Below are 16001 nucleotides of genomic sequence, written 5' to 3' on the forward strand. Positions count from 1 at the left end.
ACTGCTGTCCATAATTCTGACAGAGGAATCTGTCCCGACACATCTGTAGGCTGTAGATGGACCTACAGATCTGGTACCTGTAGGGTATGCTTTTCCTATTAAATACTTTTATTTCTGTTAATTTATTTATGATGTTAAAAGTATTTCTATTAAATACTTCTATTTTCTGAGTTTAAAGGGGTATTTTTTATGGATGCCCAGAGATATTAGTGTAACTCAATGGCTACGGTGATAAATTGAGTGCCTATAGTAGGCATTCCTATAGCTGTACCCTCGGTGTACAGATGTTCTTCCTAGTTAACTTGGGAGCTTCTGTGCCCTCTCCAGGGCAAACCAAAGTGTCTGTGAACCATTGGGGGATCCTGCAATGAAACTGCAGTCCGTCCACTTCTGTGATATTGGATGAGCATCACTTGTAGCCTCTGATATCAGCCTGATTACATCTTGTTTAGGATCATGTTCTTATTGAGAGAAATTGCTAGTATAATTATCATCTGATTAACCATTCCTCTTATTTTATTTGTTCCCTTTTCTGCAAACCTCTTCTGCCTAAGAAGAGGGCTTTATTGGGCTAATAAAGGTGGATATAACATACAGTAAAATTTTAAGTTATTTTAGCTATATTTTATTAGCAGATGATATTCTAAATATTTTCGAGTATCAATAGGTAAAATGTTTAGGCAGTTTCTCCCTTGAAAGTTTCTTAGGGGAAAATTGCTAGGTACATTATTTTAATTGCTATGTACATTTATTTAACAGTATTTCTCTGTGTAGTTGCTGGCCTTTCTTGGAATCTCATATGCTTTGAATGTTGTCTGTTGGAATGAGAGAAGTTGTTTAAATTCCAGTATCTGTACCTATCTTGGAATAAAGAATGCTTTTAGAGAAGGTAGTTCTCCTTAGTCTGGATCCAAAAAGGATTAAGGAATTACCTTTCCTCTGAGAGAAATGGAGTCCAGGAAAGATTTTTGGGGTCAGATGGGGTTTGCCTGGTCTTCATTAAGTCATTTTTAACAGTTTTTGGCATGTATTTTGTTACTATGTATATCCAGAACATCTGATATGAGCAATTTCAATGTAAGTATGATACATAAAATGGACACAATCCAAATATAAGCTTCTTTGATTATTTTCCATCCGAGGATACTTTTGAATTATGTGCTTGTTGATCTTTCAGAACAAATTTTAATTATCATCGGTAGGTTTTCGCACACTTGGTTTTCCTCAGATAGAATTAATAGTTCTATACCACAGTTCCTAGAAAAAAATACATTAAAGAGCTTTATAGGTCTTGGGTTTTATTCGCTGTTGTCCTCCAGCATTTGATAGTGTTTGGCACAGAGGTGCTCAGCAAAAGTTTTGCAACTAAATGAATGATTCATAAATAAATAAGCTTCCTCTAAGACTCAGTTCTCTTTTAAAATGTGATTGAGCGCTAACTGTGCACAGCGTTATCTCTAATACACTCTGTGCTCTTCAATTTATATCTTTTGTTTATAAAAACTATATTAAGCCTATAGTGAATGTCTGGATTATTTCTACAGAGAACTATTTTGATAGCATCTAGTTTGATCAGAAAATTGAAAGGGAGTAATTGGAGGGAGAACTGATAGAAATGAAATGGATCAAAGGCTGTTCTGCCTGCCTGGATTAGACCTGGGAACACCAGTCACCTCTGATGGCCTGTGACTTACATCATGTGGTTTAGTGGGACATACAGCGATTAATGTCATTGCTGCAGGGACTCTGTTGTTTGCAGATCCTGGTCTGCGGTGTGGTTCTGCCCTCACATAGCTCCTGCCATTTCAAACAAGCATTGTGATTTCTAATTTTGACTTTTGAATCATCTTTATTTCACTATGGAAAAGCCCCAAACTGTGACTTTCCTCTTAAAATAAGGCAACAAGTCAGGATGGCAGAAGGAAGTTTATTTGCAGTGCATGGCAGGTCGTGTGACTTTCCACCGATATGCATAGGATGTTTCGTTGTTTGGTTTTCATATTTTCCCTAATTGATTTTAGGATGATTTAAAAAAAAGTTTCATAAGATAGAAAAGAAATTCACTTTTTATGTATGCTTTTCCATAATAATTGAACTCTGCTTTGCTGACTTCCCCTTCCATGAATTCTTAACTAAAAAACAGTAATTGAATGTTGACATTAAAAATAGACACTTTAGATAAATTTCATTAAAATCAAATTTGACAGTTTTACTTAATAAACATTTATAGATAAACTGCTCTGCACCTTTCTTTGCAACAATGTGTAAGTCCCTGAGTGACTGGACTTGTGGGTGGTATGGCAGAGAAGCATCGTTTGCAGAGAGTGCCATGAATGCATACACTAGGTTCCAAGGAAACAAGGCAAGGGGAGGAGTGAGTCTACCTCAGAGATGGGCATAGTCAGGAAGGCTTTGGGGGAAGCTATTCCAGGTTGGTATCTCAAGATGAATTCTCCAGGCAAAGAAATGGAGAAGGGTATTTGGGTGAAGGACAGTCAGAGCAAGTACAATAAATATAGCAAGTCACTGTGTTCAGGAAACACAGCAGGGTCTTGGCTGGTTGGATCAGAGGGGATGGGAGTTGGGGAGGCAGATGAGATTTAAGATGAGAGACAAAGTCAAGGTTGCGTTCTAATTTCTCCCTTCTTTGTGTCTTGGTTTAAGGTCAAAGCCTTCTTGTACACTTGTCAGTGGGTTAGTAATTACACTGGGGGGAGTAGTGCCCAAAGCTTCTGTCATTCAACTTTTAAAAATATGAGTTCTAACCCATATTTTCTAGTTTGATCTCATTTTTGAAGTTGAAGGGTGAATGAGTGAGGGGAAAGAGGAGGACAACATGGAGACTCTGCGAGTCAGAAATCCAATCTTGCCGGGAGGTCACCAGATTCTCTAGCCTTCAGGACTGTCTCATGATGACGAGGAGTCTTCTGTCTCTTTTTCCTCCTGAGGCTTCCAAATAGAATATTTGGGATGGGAGGTTTGGGAGTCTGAGTGTGAGTGAGAGTGGAGGTAGTTGAGCAGCAAGTACTGAGAACCTCATTACCTGTTTGAATTTAAAACAAGCAGATTAGCCTTTAACTTTGTCTTTGGCTTTGCCTAGTTTTGGCAGCCAAGCAAAATGTAGGCAGAAATAACATTTCTGTACCTTTTTAAAAAAAAACCTTTCCTTGTCTTCATTTTATCCACCTACAAAAAGGGCAGGCAGTCTTGTGGGGTTTTGAGGTATAAATCCTAGCATTCATTTTTGTGATCATGCCAGTGAAGTTAGGAAAAAAACACACAAAAAAAAACCCATTCTTGTTTGAATGCCAAAAAGATATCACTTTCTAAGCTGCCTGTCAGTGTTTGATATTTATTGGATAAAACATCTGTCCTAATTCTTCAGTTTCCTGGTTTCTGTTGTAATTTCACATTTGGGGGATTTCCCTTGGTCCTCTCCTTAACATTGATTTTTCTTTGGCTTGTATATCAGAGGCCAAACCCAGTCCCTTCTATAAATATTCAGGCAAGTGTTTAAAATGAGCTCTGCATTATTTATTTATCACATCTGTTATTAAGAAAGCTGCAAGAATGAAGTGAAAGTGAAAACCGTATGTTTTGTCAGAATATGAAGCTGCATGAACCTCTGCAGTCCAGCTACTTGGTGTTTTTCTTTTCAGCCGCCCTCATCACATACATATCAAAAGAATGAATAAAATCATTCACACACCGGTGTTAAGGGTCCATTTTTGTCAGTGCACATACACAAACACACACACCACGTGCATGTACACGGCACACACGCCGGTGCACTCTTTGGAGCCTATGGACTGCATTGTGCTTTTAATTATCTCTTGACTTTTTCCTTAAAAATAAGGTATTTGGTTTTTTTTAACACAAAGGAACACTCATTTATAGATTTCATTTTCTATTACATTTACTTTTTGTAAAAGTTCCATAAATATTTGATCAGAAATAAATAATTCAGGGGTGCCTGGGTGGCTCAGTGTGTTAAGCCTCTGCCTTTGGCTCAGGTCCTGATCTCAGAGTCCTGGGATTGAGCCCCACATTGGGATCTCTGCTCAGTGGGGAGACTGCTTCCCCCCTTCTCTCTTCCTTCCTCTCTACCTGCTTGTGATCTCTGTCTGTCAAATAAATAAATAAAATCTTAAAAAAGAAAGAGAAAGAAAGAAAAGAAAGCAAGTAAGCAAGCAGGAAAAATGGTTTGATCCAGGGAAATAGGACCAAGCTCCAAAGAGGGAATCAGGAAGGCAATTGACTATGGAGGAAGGAATTCTCATGATGCTTCACTTGATTGGGTGGAATGTAAGATATAGCAAAATAGAGGTTTAAGTTAAAGAAAAGTGAATCATCTTCAGAAAAAAACTTCATAGTACTGCTTGATGCTGTTTGATTTTATTGTCCTCCCCTCCACCTGAAGTTCTGTGCTCCAAATGGAACCAAATCTTCCTTTTGGAAGCACTAAATACATGTGAATCACTATTAACTTGGTGGAATGGTAAATTTAAATGAATTATGCATTATACCCTTTGATAGCTAAACAGGTATCGTGATGCCACGTGGCTTCCTAAATCAGAGGGAAGTAGAGCAAGTTCTAAGATAGCTCTGGTACTCCGGAAGGAGGGCTGACTGTACCATTTACTGTCGCAGTCAGATGAGTGCAGGGGGAATGAGGCTTTCATTACCTACAGACTAATTCAGCATCTGTGGTTTTTGGATCCTGCTTCACTGGAGTTTACCTTTGCAAGACTTATGAATAAAAGCACTTCCTAAGCAAATGGGTAAATCTGTTTAGATGTCCAGTGTGCAGAACTATTCTGCTATTTTCCCTAGGTTCCCTAAAAATCCATGGGTGGTTTTTGGCTCTCCTTTTTAACTAATCAGTAAGTTTCCATAGTCGAGGCAGAAATACTACTCTAAGAATGTGAAGTAAAAAAACAACTTTGCTTCTGCTGGGCTTCTGTTGCCGCATATAGGTCCATCCAACTGGAATCGGTTGTCCCCCCTGTGACCTTCCTCTCAGTTCCTCAGTTAGTCTCACTTCATAGAGACTTCAGAACGTTAAAAAGGCCATCGGTGTAATCACTGTGAAGGTAAATTTATCTTTGAACTATAAACCGATAGTTAATTTCTGGTATTTCTTGATGAGTAAGATTTGGCAGAGTATTATAATTTACTGTAGTGATCATTGCAAGGAGAAAAGCCTAGGGGTCATAGTCCGTGGGAGCAGTGTTACAATTTCTTAACTACAGCATTGAGAATGTTTAAAGGAAAAGTATCATACAGTATCAAATAGAAGCAAGTCACCTGATCTTTAATTCAGGGACTTCTCTGAGTTTGTCCATGGGCAAATCCTTTGGCTTCTTCAACCGAAGTATTTCCTGGGCCAATCACTGTCACCGATAGTTCTTAATTTTTTCATGTCTGTGGTTAAATGACTTGATCTCCCTGCCCTTATCAACTTCCTGTTTCAGCACCTTCGGGATGCAACCAAATTGAACTTCTTTAGACACTGAATTTTCTGCATCCGTTCTGGGCTTTGAGGACAAATATTTTAAGTGTGAAATTATGGGTCTGGCCCTGACTCCCAGCTCTGCTCTTCTGTTGACTTTGCTACTGTGGGCAAGCTGTTGAGCCTTTCTGAGCTCTAGTTTTCTCTCTCCAAAACAGAGGCAGTACCTTAATGTCTTGCAAGGAAGCAGCAACGATGTGGCAGGGATGAAATGAAATCACATATGTAAAGCGCTTGGCATTAATAACTAACAATTACAGTCTGAAAGTTGTTCCTTTGGTTTGGTCCCCAGTAACTTGATTACTTTCTGCCTTAAAACAAAACTTGACTCTTTTTCCCCAACATTCTCCTTCATAAGCCGCATTTTTATTTCTAGGCAACATGTGCCTGAGTCTATCTAAAGCAGCTTGAGTGTTCTCAACACTGTGCACGTGCATATGCTTCCATTTTTGACTAGAATAATTTTTACTCCTCCACCTGCCTCCAAAGCTCAGGTCAGAATCTTCTCAAGTTACTGTTCCTTCGAAAAATTTCTTGGATTAGTGTTAACCCCGGTGCCCTTAAAAAGTCATATTTTGAGCTTTTCCAATATGTTCTCGAGTTATTTTTTTCCATCTAACTTCCGCTTGCCTCCTGCCTTTGACATCTGCCTCCATTCTGCCACCAATCACAGCACTTCCTGACTTTGATTTCCCAAATAACACCTTCCCCTCTGGTGTGCACAGAAGAGGGCCTGCATCTCTCTATGGCCAGAGTCCAGCCTCTTCTCTCCGGTGGACAGTTTGAGGGCTAAAGATGAGTGCCGGCCATAACAGAGGTTCCACAGAGCCACAGGTGAATGTGGGCCCTTGTCACCCATGTCAGTGAAAGATTGGTTCTTCTAAAAAACAGCTTTTTGAAGAAAATGTCCTCTGTAGAATAGGCAACAGGAAAGCTTGATTCTGGTAAAAGTGGGCAGATTACATGATTCTCTGCAGAAAGCATGATGTTCTTGAAAATAATTGCCTTAAACTGACCCCCAGCATCTTGGCTTTTATTTTTCCTTCTCTGTTATAGATGACTTGGCCCATACGACAAGACAAACATGTCTCGGTAGGCCAGGAAGTCTATAGAAGGAGGGCTGTTAAATGGAAGAGGACCAGGGCCGTTGGTAGATTTGAAACACAATTTCATGAATTTACATTGTTTCTTCAAAAGACTGTGCATTGCTCAATCTGCATATTCAGATTTGGAAAGTATCTTTTGACTCCCAAGTCTTAAGGCAGATATTATGCTCTTTTATATGTCCGCACAATACCCCTATGGCATAGAAATTAACATCAATTAGTGGGTAAGGACACGGGGTGTAGAGAGGTTACGTGTAACTGTGACCACACAGTTATTAAGTGATCCGTTCTCTCAAATCTAGATATTCTTCTTGTCACTGTGGTGTTTGGCTTTATTTTAGGTATCCATTTTCAATTGGAGAGAAGCTCCAAGTGAGTTAATTACAGTGGATATAAAAAAAGGAATTCAAATTAGTAATATCATTATCTCTCTCTGTTTCTAGTTTGTGCAAAGCAGGTAAACGATGAAGCATCTTCCACTCGAGATTCAAGCCTCACCAACACAGCGGTGCAAAGCAAGTTAGCATCTTCCTTTCAGCAACACACCAAAAAGGCTCTGAAACAGGTAAGAGCGCTGCCATTCATTCTTTGTTCGACCTACTTAAAGTAATGGGTGTGAGGTGGAGAAGGTAAAATCTGTAGGAACATAGCAGCCAGAGCAACAGAGATGTCCTGAATTCAACTACTTGCATTATATTCAAACACTAATTTTACTCCAGGCGAAAAACTAGGAGAGGCTTGGCTGAGAACTTTGATGTAAAATAGAAGAGGGAAAATGTTCTTGGAGCCATGAAAACTTATATTACGATTTTCTTGTGTGAGGTTTATGGTAAACATTTTGGGTTCGTAAATGCATTGCATATCTTGAAAATACTGTCTCTGTGGTCTCGTGCTTAACTAATAGTTGATATAGAAAATAAACACATAATGTCTTCCTTGTGACTGAGACGCATCCAGTTATGACTAGGAAAAAGAGTAGTTGTGGCTTACTTTTATAAAGAATGTCTCCCAGTGAGCGTTTGGTGCTGAATGGAGGTTAATCGTGCAATATCATCTTGATACTACCTACATGGTCTTGATCTCTGTGTCCTTGCGCCAAGGTGATGATGGGAGGGAATGGTTGCAAGGTTGGCTTCTAGGTTCTGAAACAACTCAGTTTGAATTCCTGCAACTCTGGGCAAGACACTTCTCTCCTCTGAATCTCGAATTTCACATTTAGAGAATGTGGGAAATAATAGCACCTTTCACATGGGGACAGTCCGAGAGAAGTCTGTGAGGTGAGACGTCGAAAGCACATGGCAGAATGAGCGACCCTGACCCCTAATAGCCACTCAGTCGATGTTAGCTATTGCTGCCGCACCAGCACATTCCAAACTGGGCGTGGAAGAGGAGACGATGCTGTGCTTAGATGGGGACACTGCGTGATGGTAGTGTGCTCTGTAAGTGGAAGGCTTATGTATGTGACCGCTCATGTGAAAATTCATGATTTTCCCTTGTTTAACTGCCTTCCTCTCCCATATTTATTTTGCTCTTTCTATGACATCCCCCCTCCCTCACATCTCCTGCAGACCCTGACCAAGTGTAGGGATAGACGTACCATTCTTGTGATATATTTATAACAAGGAAGAGGAGAAATGTCCTTAAAAAATTATTTTTTTTTAAGTCTCACTAACCTGTAAAGCTTCTTAATATCCTGTCCAGTTTCCTAGACAGCCCCTACCTTCTCCTCTACTTCAAACAAGGAAACTTAGGAAAGAAACTCAACATTTTTGTACTGAATTACATTACTTTTCTATTCTGTATTAATTATTGAAATTGCAGTATTTCCTTTCATTGGTATTATGTATAAGGTAATTAGTGTTACATCAAATAATCTTTGATGAGCTTGCCATTTGTATATCTTGTATGATGTTTTAGACCAAAGAACAAAATTGAATTCAGTGTTGAGATCCCTTTTTAATTGATGAAATAAAGGATGGGTGACAGTAGGGAAGTCCAGGAAAAGGCTTATTCAGGTAGCAAATGGAATGTAGATAATAAAATAACCAGGAGAGAACAAAGGATACAAAGCTGGATACCGGTACTTGTAGCATTTAAAAAACATAGATACAGTCATAAATGAAAGTCGTACTTCTGAAGGGCAGTGATTTAGAAAATGTCTACACCATGAAATATTCCTGTATGTAAACGTAAAGATAAAAATTCAGATCTATGTCTTGCCATGTCTCACTATTTTTTACTTTCTCCATTTTGGTTTCATATCATTTGAACATTTTTTATAATGACTAACTTATTTCACAACTTTGAGTTAGTATCTTTGTGTTGTTGCAGAGCATTTGTTCATGGAAAGTGCCACTTGCTCGTTTAGGATCTAAGCCTCTTTTTAAGAAACCTGTCCTGTAAGCTTCTTAATGTCCTGGAAGAGCTGTGTAGTATTTCTTAAAACTTCATATTGTATAACCAAATAGCAAATTAGCTGCTGTGGGAAGATGGCACAATATGTAGCAGATATGCTAATATTTGATTAATAATCAAATTCGTATTGGAAATTCATTAGAAAAAAAGCTGCTCTTGCAGAATTTTGCCTAGATTCCCTGTAATTGCTGAGTTTCTTAAGACAGCATTTCAAAAATTGACTGAACATGAGGCATTTTAAATTGTAGCAGCCTCAGCAAATCTGCAGCTTTCTTTTCTTTTGGATAGTTGAATGGCTATGACCATGTAGAATTCTTTATAAGTGTGTATATATGTATATATATACATATACACATGCGTGTGCATACCTATGTATGTGTTCTCTATTCGTAAATATATTTTGTGTGTATGTATGCGTGTATAAATCATCTTATGAATGTAGGGCCAGGGAATGACCCTAATGACAATTACATTAGCTGACATTTACTTTTCTGAATTCTACACATTATGCTCTGTATTTTATATATATCGTGTCATTTAATCCTCATAGAAATCCTTTAATGTATGTACGAGTATTCCCATTTTTCTTTTTTTTTTTTAAAGATTTTATTTATTTATTTATTTGACAGAGAGAGAGAGCACAAGCAGGCAGAGAGGCAGGCAGAGAGGCAGGCAGAGAGAGAGGCAGGCAGAAAGAGAGGAGGAAGCAGGCTCCCCGCTGAGCAGAGAGCCCCATGCGGGGCTCGATCCCAGGACCCTGAGATCAGGACCTGAGCCGAAGGCAGAGGCTTTAACCCACTGAGCCACCCAGGCGCCCCATTCCCATTTTTCAAGTGAGGGAAAGAAGGCCCAGAGAATTTAGATGACTTGCCCACAGTTGTTCAGTGAGTACATTTTGGAGATGATACTTGAACCCAGAATCATAGTTTCAGATTCTTCCCTCTTAACTGATACTGCCTTTTAGCATATTGTCTATATAATGTGATAGATGAATTTTTTACATTATCTCCAGAAATTTACATTCTTCAGCATTTGTATAATGTAAGGAAAGCAATACAGCATAGTCATTAAGAATATTATTTTTGAACACAGACTGTGTATGTCCAATTTCAGCACACATTACTGGCAGACATTCAAATATATCAATTATGCAGCTCTTATCATTTTGCTGGAAGTATATTCAGGATCAGTCGGCCTTTAGTAGTTTGGCTGTCCATAGGCCAGTGTACTATGGTGAGGAAAAAAAAAAAGAAAGAAGTAGGTGGAGCTATGGTGAGAAAAACAAAAGTAGGTGGAGCTATGTTGAGGGGAAAAAAAATAGGTGGAGTTATGGTGAGAAAAAAAGAAGCAGGTGGAGCTATAGTGAGGAAAAAAAAGAAAGAGGTAGGTGGGAAAAAAGAGAAACAAACCCAGTAGCTTTATAAGCGTAAGTGTAGTAAAAATAATAATAATAATAATAAATAAACCCTCAGACAAAATAAGCCAGACATAATTTCTCAGATCTGAGGCCTTCCTACCCACCGAAATTATGTTGCATAGAGAGTGGGTCCTTTTACTCGGCAATACTGCTGATCGCAGTGTAACTACAGTCTGGGCAACATGGAGGCTAGAATGTCCCTCGACTGCTGACATGGAATATTTTCATTGCTTCTAAATATTTGGGTCTCTTTTACCTTCTGATCATCAAAATGTTAGTTAACATTCAATGTTAGATATAGTTGCATGAATAATGTATTGTTATCGTGGTAGATTTGTTTTTTTCTGAATACGCGTATTCCAAATAAACACATTCAGAGGCCTCCGGAGAGTAGCAGCGTGCTGATTATTACCTTGTTCCCTGACTTCTTTCCGCCTTGTTATTTTAGTTATAATGATCCTAAAAAATATGAAATGATTAGATCTTGAATTTTAAAGAGGAAGGATTAAGAAAGATTAAATTTTGGAAGTTTTGAAACAGCAGAATCAAATAAAAGATTAGGGAAGGATGAGTTCTGTGACGATGGGATGTAACATGGTGTAGAACAGAACCTTTCTATGTTGTTGCTGTTGTTTTATTCGACGTCGTTGTTTATTTAGGGTGGTAGAATTTATTCATAAAGGCGCAGATATTTTGCCCTCTCCTCTTATCACAAAGCAGATACGGTGTTGGTATTTTGCTTTAGCTTTATATGTGTGACCAATACCATGAAATTCCAAAGGTTATGTTGCACGATAGCAGTTTCTTGAACATGGGCATTGACATTTAGCCTGAGAGCAACAGTGCAAGTTGGTAGTGCCTGACTCAGCCAACTGTTTTCTGTGTTTGTATTTCTAATTATTTTAGCATTCACAGCATGTGATACTCTCAGATTTTTTAGTGAAGGGCTTATTGCATTCAGTGCATTCTTAAGTTACATTGTTAGTGTTGTTTTCCTATTACAATAAAACAGGCATTACTTGTTTATGCAAATTCCAAGTTAACACAAATGCCTGTGATTTTAGGTTTTATTTTATTTTTCATTACAGTAGAAATGAGAAAACATTCCAATTTTTTTAGAGTTATCTGACAAGCTTTCTGTTGAAAAAAATAAAATGTATATTTAAAGGGTTGACTTTTTTTGTTGTTTCTTTCTTTTTATAAGAGACTATCACAATACATGTCTAGAGAAAAGCATGCTCAGCCCTCATCTTTTGATTTCTATCTTTTTGCTTAAAGCCAGGATTGTAACTGACACATGATAGGATCTTTAGTTTTCCCTCACTGGTTTAGCTCTGTTATGTGTTTCCTTTAAAAAATAAGTTTATTTCCAAGTTTAAGCCTATACATTTCTTTCATACTGAATAACACCTGGAAGTATTAAGCTTGGTTAATACCATGTTCTCTGTGGGGTTTGGTCGTGTTGGACATTACAGACGTGAGCAGCTTAAAGGTACATTCCTTCACAGTAGACTGCATTTACACTTGCCTTCTTCTTGTTTATGTTGTTTTGTTTTTAAAGATTTTATTTATCTGATAGAGAGAGAGAAAATACGTCTGGCACTCGCATAAGGTGAGGAGGGGCAGGAGGAGAGGGAGAAACAGATTTCCCGCTGAGAAGGGAGCCCAGTGTAGTCCTGGATCCCAGGACACTGACATCATGACCTGAGCAAGTCAGAGGTTCAACCCACTGAACCATCCAAACACCCTGATTTAAGTTTTGATGGCATTTCTCTCTGGATTTGAAATTATAGGATTTAAAGATGTTCAATAAGATATTCCATTAGCATTCCAAACTAGAACTAAGTCTTGAGTAGTTGGAAAGTACTTCAGTGACATCACCCCCCTCAAATGAATCTAGACGAATACAGTAAGTCTTATTTATGTAATGTCAGTGTCAGAATAAAACCATGTTACAGATTGAGCAACAGGGCCACCTCTAGCTCATTGAGACCTTTGGTATGTAATAGAAAAAACCACCTCTCATAATTTGTCACAACAAAATAAAATCTCCCCTTTCAGGGTAGACTTATGCAAAGCAAACCTCCCATGACCAGCTAAAGTGACACTTCTAGGGATGCTTTGGTGGCTCAGTTGGTTAAGCATCTGCCTTTAGCTTGGGTCATGATCTCAGGTCCTGGGATTGAGCCCCGCATCAGTCTCCTTGCTCATCAGGGAGCCTGCTTCTCCCTCTGCCTGCAGCTGTCCCTGCTTGTGCTCTCTCTATCTCAAATAAATAAATAAAATCTTAAAAAAAAATTAAAGTGACCCTTCTAGTCTTATTTTCTTAATCTAATCATGGCTTTATATTTTCCAGGCTGTGGGATATCCAAATTTAAACAATGTTAAATTGCATTTAGCTTCTATTATTTGTAACATATAATGTCAAATGGGAATTTTCTAGTTCTTCTGGAATTTTAGCTAAAGCTCCAAGCTGAGGACAGTGGGATAGAAGTGTACCTATTGTAAAGAGAGTGCTAGACACAATATCAGAGGACTTAGTGAGAGACACCAGATGGCCCTGGACTGTCCCCCAACAGCCAATATAGAAAATAGCTCAAGAGTCATTTGAAGGAGCATTAATTAAATGGATTTTATAAACCTGGATAGAGCTCTGCTACATCCTCTCTATCTTGGTGAAGGGAGGTACAGTCTCAGTGAGAGGAAGACTCAGAGAGAAACACTAGTGAAGGGTGGAATTTTTCCCAGGAAGGAAACCTGTTGTCTCACACACTGTTAGGAGGCACACACACACACACACACACACACACAAATATATACATGATATATACCCTCTATATAGTTATAACTAGATAATAACTATATATAAAGTTGTAACTAGATAATAGATGTATGATTAACATCCTTTGTATAACTAGATAATGTACACCATACAAATCTAGCAGCTGGCCTTCTGCCTCCCCAAAGATTGTGATGCTGTGACTATGATAACGCTAGGTGAGACACTTTGACCTCTTTTTCTCCTTGTTTTAAACTCAGATCCTGGGGCACCTAGAAGAAGAGGAAGGAAATGGAGGAAGAGTAAAATCAGGAATCTCTTTGCTAATGAAGTTTTTTGAGCTGAGACATATGTGTACCCTGGGGAGAGCAGAAAGAAGGCTTCATATTAGACCTCATATCTTTAAGCCTGAAAATGAGACTGTGTAAATACTTGAAGGCGACCCAAGAAGCTATGTGTTCTAGTAAAATACTGTCCAGAAACAAGAAAGGGAAATTGGTCAGAAATGTGTAAGGCAATATTAGGAGAATAAAGTTATTTCTTGATTGTTTCATGCTGATTTCTGCCTTTTGAATAAACCACTTATATATTTTAAAGAGAGAAGAGGGCTTTTCTATTTTTATTAAAATTATTTCTAAGAATTTTTATTTATCCTTAGTAATTATTTATTGAACACCCAGGTAGCCTAGGTAATCTTCTGGGCACTTGGGTATATGTCAGTGAACACAAAAAAGACGAAAATCCCTGTCTTTCAGTGTTTATATTCTGGGTTGGGGAAGGGAAGAGAAAATGACATTACACAGTATAATATATTTTCCATAGGGGGAAATAAATTAGAGTGGATGATGGGAATAGAGAATATGGCGGGAAAAGCAGTAAAGAGTGTATTATTTGAATGTTTATGTCCCCTCAAATTCATATATTGGAATCCTAAGGTTCAGTGTAGTGGTATTGGGAGATGGGCTCTTGGGGAGGTGCTAAGTTACAAGCATGGAGCCGTCATATATGGAATCCGTGTTCTTACAAAAGAGACCCCACCGGAGCTCCCTGGCCCCTGCCTGCCATGTGAGGGTGCAACGAGGGAGAAGCCCACAATCCAGCGGAGGGGGCCTCTCATGATCACACTGGCACTGTAATCTCAGGCCTCCAGCCTCCAGACTGTGGAGACTGAATTTCTGTGCTTTACAGGTTACCCAGCCTGGGGTATTTTGATAGAGCAGCCCAAATGGGCTAAGGCCATGAGGCAAGTTTCAAGTGTATGAGGAGGTGAGCCATGCGGTTGGTCGTCTGAGGGAAGAGCACAGCACTCACGGAAGAGAATTCAGGCAGAGGCTCTGAGGCAGAGGGCTTCCCAGGGTGTTTCAGGACCCCCTTCCCTAAATTGCTCCAAAGGCTCAGAACTGTTAAGAAGCTTGTCCAAGGTGTGAGACGCAACGTCCTTCATGCATTGGAGCCTGAAAATGTATCCTGAAGCAGTGCATGAAGGCGAAGGACGCTTTTTTGGTGGAAGACACACGGTGCTTTCTCTTGGCTGGGCCTCTGCGGCATCTTTGGGCCCGAAGTGCTAGAGTGCTCCCTGTAGGCTGTGGGGAGGGACCGGGCTTGTGGAGCTGCCTTTGCTTTGAACATAAATCTCCTGTTCCTAATAAACCCACGGCAATCGTTTCAGGGAATTCTTTTCCATTTCTTCCTAGTCCTTCTTCCGAGCTACCCCAGCTCTTTGTTCCTTGAACCACCGAAGACCTTTCTCGATAGAGGTCTTAATACCGTCTCTTTCCCTGACTGGAGATTCTGCCATAGTCACGTGGCCGGTTCTCTTTGTCATCCGGGTTTCGTCTCCGCTGTCACCTCTCGAGAGACTTTTCTTCCCACCCCAGTTACTCTACCTCCTCGTCTTGGCATAATCTTAGTGCTTGTATGTGTGTAAAATTATTGTGCTTATTTTATGTGGTTCCTTGTGAGTCTTTTGCTAAAATATAAAATAAAGCAATTTTTTTTTTTGGTCTTGTTCGTTGCTATGGATCTGCAGTGTACTACAACAGAGTAAGTCCTCAAAAAACGCAGTCATTGCGGAATAGGTCAATCATATAAGAAGTAACATTTATTGGATATTTACTATGTGCTACAAATAGTATTAAATACTATTCTATGGATTTCCTATTTAAAATAACTCACCAACACTATAGTCTTTGTTTCATAGGGAGATTTTAGGCAAGTAATTTACCCAGCATGCTCAGCTGCTTAGTTCCTTCTTTCTCTGACTCTGCAACCTTGCCCTTACCCATCACCTCACACAGTTATTAAGATGCCTCTGCACCGGTCCCCAATTTTCTGCAAGTCAGCACATTAGAAGAGGGGGGTTTTAACACCTGTTGGGCAACAGTCGGACCCATTTATTTGGGGAGGTGAGGAGCATTGGGAATGGCGTGTAGAAGGTCTCAAAGATTGGTGCCCTCAGGCTGAATTTAGCTCAAAGTCATCTTTGTTTTGCTTGGTACTTTGTTTAAAAACAGGAAAAATCAGGGCGCCTGGGTGGCTCAGTGGGTTAAGCCTCTGCCTTCAGCTCAGGTCATGATCTCAGGGTCCTGGGATCGAGCCCCACATCGGGCTCTCTACCCAGTGGGGAGCCTGCTTCCCCCTCTCTCTCTGCCTGCCTCTCTGCCTACTTGTGATCTCTCTGTCAAATAAATAAAATCTTAAAAAAAAAACACACAGGAAAAATCACCTTAAAATCCAGTTGTGTTGCATCTCTTGAGTACTAGCTGCCTCCCC

General features: G+C 39.4%; 1 protein-coding gene across 1 annotated transcript in view; it reads left to right on the forward strand.

Annotated features, from left to right (window-relative positions):
* ASXL3 (ASXL transcriptional regulator 3) overlaps nucleotides 1-16001 on the forward strand; it is a 160310-nt gene that overhangs the window by 47234 nt on the left and 97075 nt on the right. Inside the window, 1 exon segment of the mRNA XM_046024359.1 lies at nucleotides 7062-7183. Within this exon segment, the coding sequence (XP_045880315.1) occupies nucleotides 7062-7183 (122 nt within the window).

Source organism: Meles meles, chromosome 12, assembly GCF_922984935.1.
Source record: "Meles meles chromosome 12, mMelMel3.1 paternal haplotype, whole genome shotgun sequence".
Classification (NCBI taxonomy): domain Eukaryota; kingdom Metazoa; phylum Chordata; class Mammalia; order Carnivora; family Mustelidae; genus Meles; species Meles meles.